This window comes from Eublepharis macularius, chromosome 17 (assembly GCF_028583425.1).
Source record: "Eublepharis macularius isolate TG4126 chromosome 17, MPM_Emac_v1.0, whole genome shotgun sequence".
Lineage (NCBI taxonomy): Eukaryota > Metazoa > Chordata > Lepidosauria > Squamata > Eublepharidae > Eublepharis > Eublepharis macularius.
In genome coordinates, this window is record NC_072806.1 from 9,917,929 (window position 1) to 9,927,500 (window position 9,572).

General features: G+C 44.8%; 1 protein-coding gene across 1 annotated transcript in view; it reads right to left on the bottom strand.

Moving 5' to 3' along the window:
* Positions 1–1,632, bottom strand: part of TTC34 (tetratricopeptide repeat domain 34) — a 30,097-nt gene extending 28,465 nt beyond the window's left edge. The window contains exon 1 of the mRNA XM_055001778.1: positions 38–1,632. Within this exon, the coding sequence (XP_054857753.1) occupies positions 38–1,632 (1,595 nt within the window). The remainder of the gene's footprint in view (positions 1–37) is intronic.
* Positions 1,633–9,572: the final 7,940 nt, after the last annotated feature.

Below are 9,572 nucleotides of genomic sequence, written 5' to 3' on the forward strand. Positions count from 1 at the left end.
GACACACACATGCTCCACCAGATTCCGTTATACTCACCCTTCTTTTGTCAGGAATCCATTCAACACTTTAGATTTGTCCCGTTGGGAAGCCGAGTTGCGTCGTGGGTTTTCGTTCTTCTCTAGTATCTTCTGTCCTTCTTCTTGGAGAACCTTCACAAGGTAGCCTCTTTGGTTCCACGGTACATAGGACTTGACTACAAAGCTAGTCTCCTCAAACCGAAGCCGACAGGCAGTGATATAGTCTAGAGCGGCGAGGTAAGGATTTCCACTCAAAATCCGAATCAAGCCACGGCCACATAAAGCTTTCACGCAGCTACTGGGATGAGGGGAGTTGTGTTCAATAATCTTCTGGAAGTCCTGGAGAGACTCATCAAAGCGCTGTGTGTGGAGGTAGCAAAATCCACGCAGGGCAAAGAGAGTGTTGCAATATGTCTCGTTTTCAGATTCCAGAAGACAGTTACACAACTCCAAGGCATTCTTGATATTGCCCTCCAAGACATAGCAATCGGCTAGCCGTACTCTGAGTTCACGCCTAGCCCCCGGAGAGATCTCAATGAGCAACCGAAGGGTGCCGATGACGGGGGAGAGCAACTCCTTGCCACCATCACTTCGGACTTCAGGCCGCATCCTCACTGCTTCCCTGTAAGCAGCAAACTCCACATCCAGGGACGCTCTGGCATGTTCTTCTATCCTCTCGGTGTCACCAGCAGAAAAAAGTTCGTCAAAGCGTCTCTTTGACAGGCTGGCATTCACTTTGAAAGCCTCTGTCAAGTCCTGTATCATTTCCTGTACCCGTCCACCTAGAGAGAAGTAAGACACAGCCCTATCCATGAGAAGACTGGAAGCTTTTTCATCCCATAATGCACCACTGGCTGACAGTGCCTCTAAAGCTTTGCTGTAGATGGACACGCACTCCTTATATTTATGTTTCTCAAAGAAATAGGCTGCCTGGACTTGGCATACATGGATATCCTCTGGTGCTATGGTGACTAGGAAGTCGTAGCAGCTGCTCAGCCTGCTTTCTAGACTCTGGTTTCTGTGTCCATTTTCCTGACCTGAGAGGAAATTCAAGAACGCCTGGATTATCTTTTGCAAATGACCCTTTTGCCTGCTGCTTACAAACTTTACCGTCTCATCCTGATCTTTCTCGAAGGCATGGAGGTAATCCGTGACACCATTTTGGAAGTGTGTCTTCGACAGCACCAGAGCCAAAGCCTTGGTAAGGACCAGCTCGATGCAGTCGTGGCTGTCAAGGAGAGAGCAACAGCGGCCAGCCACTTCCTCGTAGCGGCCCAGCTTGAGCAAAGCTTCCATCTTGCAAAGGAAGGCAGCTATGTTGTTGGGGCTTAGGGTCGAGAGGAAAACTGCGGCAATCCCGACATTGAGCGATGGAGTGTTTAGGCTGCTGCACGGAACTCTGGGAATAGGGCTCCCGCCTCGACACCACGTCTCCAAGATGGCAATCACTTTTGCCTGTGACTCCTTCTCTAGAGATGCCACCTTCTCTACAGCTACTGGGGCGCTGCAGCTGAACGCAGCCATATAGAAAGCAGTGGCTAGTGAAAGCTCTTCCTCAGCTAGTTGTTGGTCCCCTTCCTTACAAAGATGCATGGCCTGCTCTCTAGTTGCCATGGTGACCTTCAAGGCCTTTCCATCTCCAGCAACCGTGTTTATCCCATTTGCAGGCCTGTTTTTTAAAAAAATCAATAACAACAATGATAAAACAGTTAAAATTTCTTTATCTAATGCTTGTCTTACCCCCACTTATGTATTCATCCATATAAAATTAAAATGAAGGGTGGGATCCAAGGCAGATTAAGAAGACCCTAAACCAGAGGAAATCAAGAGACACAAAAAATTCCAGCGAGCCATTCTGAAAAGTATTCAATTCACCAGCTAAATCCACTAGCCAGATAAATCAGCGAACAAACGTTAAAACCTTCAATAGCTCTCTTCAAAAGTTCTTCTCTGCAGATTTCCCCCCAAATTAGAACATAATTAGGGTTTCCAAAACTGCCTTGGCAAATGCCAGGAGAATTGTGAGGCGGTGCCTGGGGAGGGCAGAATTTGGGGAGGATGTGACCCCCAGTTCTGGGTCACACTCTAGGCTGCCTCCCTTAGTCTCTATGATTTTTACCACAAAGACCAGGGGAAATTTTTAGAGGGTTTCTATGCGAAGGCCATTTTCCATGCAGGTAAAGAATTTTGTTCATTGTGTATTCTGTATGCAAAATATATATATAACACACACACAAAATTACAAAACCAACTGCAAAAGGCAGACAACCAAAACTATTGACAAAAAATATAAGCAAATGTCAGAAGAAACAAAAGAGAAAATTTGCTAATCCGTATTTTGGGTGCTCTTTTTCTGTACCTTTCCCAGCTCGCCAATATTCTTTCTGAGATGGGGCGACCAGTACACAGTATTAGAGACATGACACCATAAATTCATATTATAATTGAGGAACAGTGATTCATATTTCCTTATATGCAAAAACAACTTGCTTGAACATGGGTGTACTCAATTCAAAAACAGCATTGTATTTCGACAAAAAGCCTACTATTATTATTTGCGTAAACATCATGTACGGCTTCCAGAACCCTCTTTCTCACAGCCAACATTCAAGAGGGTCTGAAATATGTTCACGTGCACATTTCTGTATTCACAAAAACAGGGACCAGTGCCAACTATAGTAAGTTTTCTAATTATGGCCAGAGCTCCATAAAGATGGAGGTTACCATTAGATCCCTCCCTACCTTTTTATAATAGACAACATCATTTTCTGTAAAATACTAGATGAACCAGAAAAGTTCTTCCCCATCTTTTCCAAGCAGAGGGCTGGGGAAAAAGGGATTTTTGCATATTCTCCCACCACTAACAGATCTGTGAGGATGTTTATTGGGTGAAATCCCTTCCTGTTTACCCAGTGCCTCCACCCTCTTTAAATCAGAAAAGAAGAAGCAAGGAAGTGTGCATTCGGGGTGGGAACTCACGGAGTAAAGCAATTGCCGGAGGTCTCGGGTGGGGGTACGTGGTGGTCCCGCCTGCTTTCATTGGAAATGATGCCCGTGGCAGGCAACATTCCCCCTCTGAGGCTCCAGACAAACAGCTCCCATTGGCACGAAAAATGCTGTTCAGCCAGCCACATGCTCGGCTGTTTCCCAGGAGACAATAAACACAGGACTTGTTCAGCAAGTGGGGAGAGACAGCAGGCACCAAAGGCCTCGGGGCTTCTTCCAGAGAAGGGTTATATCCATAGTGGACTTTTCACTTGTTCTTTTTAATGTTTTTGAGACTGATAAGGTGAAACTTAGAGCCACTTCATTCGTTTTGGAAGCTGGAAACACACTTAAGGGGTCTGTCTTAAAAATATAGCTGGGGCAAGTAACATGACAAGTAACGTTAGCGATCCTAACCACGTTGCAAAGCGCAACCATGATTTGCATTGCCACGGCCCGATCTCTACCCAAACGTTTAGAGAATGTCTCATTAAGACTCGGAAAATGGCAGAGATATAACAAAATGTGTTTGATTCAGAGGGTTTTTTTTTTAAAAAAAAGACAGATGCTGTTAGAAGAACCTGGCTCACCGACAATGAATTTATGAAATTTAAATATTACATGGAAAGAGATATTGATCAATGGACTAAAAAAGGTTGACATTTTGATATAATTCTGCGTCTGTGTGTTTAGGGTTATATATTGCTCCACTTTTGTTTCTTTACACTCTCTTTTTTCAAGGTTTATAATTTTTAAAAATGAGAAATTTTGCAAAATGTGAATGCAACTGGATATTTTGTATCGTATTTGTGCTCCCTTATGTTGTGCTGTGAACCACCTCGAGTCCAAGGAGCGAAGTCAGAATACGAAAGTTATAAATAAATACAGGACCGTTTTGCGCGATTCTCCCTCTTCACTATAATATCCCTCCCACCAAAGAGCATTTTATATCCCCACACAGTCAGTTTAAGGATTTTGCCATGCTTACAGTCATAATAGTTAAATGGGGAATATTTAAAGATCATTTAAAGTTTTTTTTTTAAATCTTCCAGGAAGAATCTTACATGGGGTGGAACTCAGCGTTGACAATCTGCAAGTTGGGCCTCGAGATCTGGAATTACAACTGATCTCCAGAAAAGCAGTTCTCTGGGAGTAAATGGAAGCTTTGGAGGGTGAACTCTATATGGCATTAAAACCCTCTGAAGATCCTCCCCTCCCTAAGCTCCACCCTCCACTGGCTCCACCCCCAGGGAAGTTTTCTCAGGCTAGTTGATCATTGGCTGTGTGGGAGAGATGAATGAGGAGGGCAGTTCCTTGGTACTGAGAGCAGAACCACAAGTGACAAAAGGCACAGATTGGACACTTGTCAGCTTCCCTCAAGTTTTGATGGGAAATGTAGGCATCCTGGTCTCGCAGCTTCGCTCTCTGACTGCTGTCCAATGGACTTTTCAACTGTCACTTGTCCAACATTCCGCCAAGCTGCCTACATTTCCCATCAAAACTTGAGGGAAGCTGACAAGTGTCCAACCTGTGCCTTTTGTCACTTGTGGTTCTGCTCTTGAGCTGTATCAGCCAATCCTTTGATGGCTATATGGCTTGAGGAGAGCTTGGCAGCTCTCAACACAGTTTTTTCCTGAGCAGGATAAACAAAGCCAGCAGCAGTACTGGTTGAGTTGGAAGCCAGAATGGAGTTGCCCAAACTGCTGGCAACCAATAAGGCTGCCTGTTAGTCATAACCCATAACTAAAAAGGGGAGGGGGGAACAGCATTAATAAGCCATAGATTGGTGTCTTTTGTCTTTATTCTACAGTGCATAGCTAATTACTCTTATATGTAGAAGAAGGAAGATATCTCTACTAAGAATCCTAAATATAGCAAGAGACCACATTGTGTAAAGTGAAAAGAGAAGAAACACTGTGGAGTTATACCTGTTGAATTACTGGGTTTCTGTGTGTATCGTTATGCATTATAGCTTTGTTATTATTACAGTGTCTTTATGTTTCTGTGTTTGATTAAAATATAAGATTTGTTTTGGATTCAAAAGTCAGTAATTCAACAGATATAACTCCAGAGCGTTTTCTATTAAGAATCCCCCTTGCACGAGACAGGGAATACTTTTTCTAAGGGGGTGGAATGCCTCATCTAAGGAGCTGGTTGCCATTGGCTATTTTTTTTTAAAAAAATGCTGTCCCAGTCATTGGGAACACTTTTTTAGTTGGTCCCCAGGTTTTTAATTGATTGATTAATTAGTAAATGTTATAAACATAGAACAAACACACATACATGACAGTGGGCTGTAGGAGGAAATAGTAGCTTCCCTCTTTTTCATCTCTCTTGTCATTCTAGTTTGCATCACACAGTTAATTTGCATCCCTAGCTATCAAGGTAAAACCACATCTGGGCAATTAATATTGATTGCATAGAGCTCTTTATTTATTTATTTATTTATTTGGACAGCCAGCTAACTTTGATTTTATTACTTTGATTTTATTTATTCTAACGAACAATTCAGATATAATTTAGCACCAAGCCAGCAGTCAGACGGCAAAGGAAGAAGGGAGTGAAAGCAAAGAGCAAGATTTGGCAACATGCATTGCACCAGGATGTTGAGAGCTGAGAAAAAACGTCCCCCTTCTGCTACTGAGATTCGGAGGATGAATAAATGTGCCCTATTTCATATCTTTTAAAAATATTTGCTTTGATTCCTCTTGCCCTACTCCAAGTTTCAGTTCTCTGCTTTTCTTTCATTATCAGTCGTGTAAACTGGACATTATTCAAAGAGCTGAATGGTTTTTACATGCCATTAATGTAGCTGAAGCCTCCCTCCAGGCCTAAGGCTGAAATCCCAAAGACATTTTCCTGAGAGTAAGCCCCATGAAATAACATGGGATTTACTTCTGAGCAGACCTGTTTATAGGGTTGCTCTCTAAGGCCCTTGTAGCTACCTTTTGAGTGCAGGAACCACTTAAGCCAGAGGAAGGTTTCATGTTTCGTCAAGCAGAGTGGCAGGAAATGAGCCATTGGGTACAATAGGTATGCAGATCAGGGTTTTTTTTGAGCTGGAATGCCCCTGAACGGTGTTCTGGCACCTCTTTAAAATACCCACGTGACACCAGTCATGTCGGTATTTTTTAAATGGCCTGTTTGGGCCATTTGGGGCCCATTTGGGGCTCGATTGGGCCCAACACAGCCTGGATCAGGTTGCTGCCAGGCAGGGAGGATTCCCACCACCCTGCAGCAACCCATTCCAGACCATTTTGGCTCTGATTTGGGCCATTTTGGTGCCGTTTGGGCTATTTGGGGCCCATTTAGGGCCCAAAATGGCCCAGATTGGGGCTGAAAGGGCCTGAATTGGGGCCGAACCAGCCTGGAATGGGCCGCTGCTGGGCGGGGGAAGCCTCCTCTGCCTGGCAGCGGCCTGATCCAGGCTGTTTTGGGCCCAAACAGGCCCCAAATGGCCAAAACAGGCCATTTTAAAAATACCCACATTTATTGAGAGGTGCACCACCTCCTCCCAGTAGTTGCCCCGGGCAAGAGTTCCCCTACCTCTTTCCCCAGAAAAAAGCCCCGATAATACTTATTATCATGGCACAAATAAGGTCCGAAAAGGCCCACTGTTTATGACAAGGAAAGAGGCACGTGGAAACAGAAAAGTGGCACCTCGGTAATGAATAGCGGGCTTGGCTTGCAGAAGCATCATTGCTTTGCTTTGGGGAAGCATCATTGCTTTGCTCCCATGGGGAGAAAAGTGGGGTAATACATAAAAGAGACAGCCAAGGAACAAGAGGAGGTGCATAACTTACTTCATTAGCCCTGCAGGATCAGCAGAGTTGAGATTGGTGGATTCTGCCGCTTTCCCTCCATGATGAGAGCTTACCACACACAGAAGGATGCGAGCATTCCCAAGCCAGCACCCAGAAGAGTATTAAAAAGCAGGAGGGGCATCCAGAACTCTAGTTAAATATTAAAACACATCCTGTCGTTTCCCTTTTGTCTCGGCGCAGCCCATTAATTTTTCAAAAGGAGAAAGCAGGCAGGTGCCTTCATTCTCAGTCACGCAAAAGAAATTTCTCCTTAGCACAGAGGGGATTTCATCTGTCCATCTCAAGCCCTGGATTTGAAGCACCAGGCCTGCAATTTCAGTGGCTGCCTGCCACAGAAGATGTTGCGAGTGCTGTCTAGGCTGCTTCCCGTAATTGCTCCACGCCTGAAAATGCCGGCAAGAAGTTCTGCTGATGTCATGCAGAATAGCAAGAGCTCAGGATGAAATTCCATCTGCCAGTGAGTTGGCTGTCTGTCCCTTTTATTGAGAGAGAAAAGATAGTTGGTCACAGATGTTCACTTGAGAAGCCCTTCTGCCGTCTTTGAACAAGGAAGCTGTTCCACCACCTTTTTCCTTGCTCAGAACTCTAGTCCTAAAATATTTTAAATATTTCCCTTAAAATAAACACAGCCTGAGAAGTGGACCCTTGCCTGTATCTCAGTGTTGAGAATGATGGAGAAACCATTTCACTTCCGTCTCCCTTCATAACAGTAATAGCCTTTTAGTAATAGTAATAGCCTTTTAAATATTACATTAAATAGTAATAGCCTTAAATTGTATTAAATTATATAGTAATAGCAATAGCCTTTTAAAAAACATAGTTGTCAGGTAAGGGTTCCTATCCTATTGCTGGTGATTGGTGGGAGGGGGCAATCCCCCTCTGTGATCGCCCACCACTGGAAGGCCACCATGAAAGTGTGCAGCAGGGAGCACTCCTGGGGTCCTGGCGGAGTGCAATGATGTTATTTCCTGACGTCACTGTGCCACCAGCGGGCATGCTCCTGCACTTCACTGAATTGGTCCTGTGCAAAGAGCAGGAACACACCCACTGCTGGCATGATGATGTCACTTCCTGGAAGTGACGTTGTTGCATCAGCGCTGGTAGTACATGCATATGCAGAAAAGACCTTCAGGTAAGTGCTGGTCCCCCCTCCCCGCCACTAGGAGGGTATAGCAACCTGGCAACCCTATGTCAGGAGTTAGCAGCCTTGTTGGGGAGCACTTCTGAAAGTTTTAGAACAGGAAGTACCCGTTTGTTTCTTTCCCAGAACAAAGAGCCAGTACCCCACGGGAACAGGAGATTCTTCAGATAACCCCAGAAGGTATCACCTTTGGGTCTGCAGGAGGAACATCCATTCAGAAACAATTTCTTTAAATATAAAACTATGCTTGACTGGGAACCTACCAACATTTTGTCCTTGTGGCCCATGGCAGCCATTTTGTGATTGCTCCTCCCTACCACAGCAGCCATTTTGTGGTGGAGCCCGCTACCCTTTCTCAAAATTCCTATCCATGGTGGCACTTCTACATATTCTTTCGCCATAGGCCTTGGCTACAGGGATGCAGCCATTCCACAGCGATCTGATAACAATATTATGAATGAGAAGTGTTGTTGCCTGTTACAATTCCTTCTCTGTTGTGTCCCCCTGTCTCTGCAATCTTTCCCAGGAATTTGTGTCAGAGGAAGTGCTTGCAGAAGAGACCAATATTAATTTCTTCTAATTGCAGCAATTCCTGCTCCTTCTGTGTCCAAAGGTCCCTGCATGTTAAAGAGAAGCTTATGAAGATAAAATAGAAAAGAGTCCAGTAGCACCTTTAAGACTAATCCGCTTTACTGTCGCATAAGCTTTCGAGAACCACAGTTCTCTTCATCAAATGCATCTGACAAAGAGAATTGTGGTTCTTGAAAGCTTATGCTACAGTAAAGTGGGTTAGTCTTAAAGGTGCTACTGGACTCTTTTCTATTTTGCTACTACAGACTAACACAGCTAACTCCTCTGGTCTTATGAAGATAGGATTTCTAACTCTGGCTTTGGAAATTCCTGAAATTTGGGGTTGGTATCTGGGGAGGATGGCGTTTGGGAAGGAGAGGGAGCTCTGTGGGAATGTGATACCAGGGAGTCACCTTACAAAGCTGCTGTTTCCTCTGGGGAAGCTGATCTCTGTTGTCTGGAGATCAATTGTGAATCATTCTAGGAGATCTCCCGGCCCCGCATTGAGTTTTGGGGGTGGTCATGGGGCTGCACAGTGAATTGTGAGAGGTCTATTCCATGAACTCCTTCCATTTCCAATTTGTTGTGAGATAGCTAAGTAAGGTTTGCAACACTACCTCAGCAAATGCTACAGCAGGATTTATGTCCAGTAGCCCCTCGGAAACCAACAAGATTTTCAAGGTGGATACTTTTGAGAGGCAGAGCTCTCTTCTTTAGATACCTGAAGTGTCTGAAGAATGGACCTCTGACTCTCGAAAGCTTCTACCCTGAAAATCTGGTTGGTCTCTAAGGTGCAACCGGACTCAAATCCTGCTGTTCTACTGCAGACCAACCCAGCTACCCACCAAAAACTATCAGTAAACACTAGGAGGCTTGGAGGGCAGTGCCTGGGGAGGGTGGAGTCTAGGAAAGGATGTGAGGCCACTTCCAGATAGGGCTGTAGCGAGGATTGCCGGCACCCGGAGGCAGCTCCAGGGCTGTTGCTGCCCCCCTGAGCACTTGTGCGCACATGCACACCCCGACTGCACGATGTC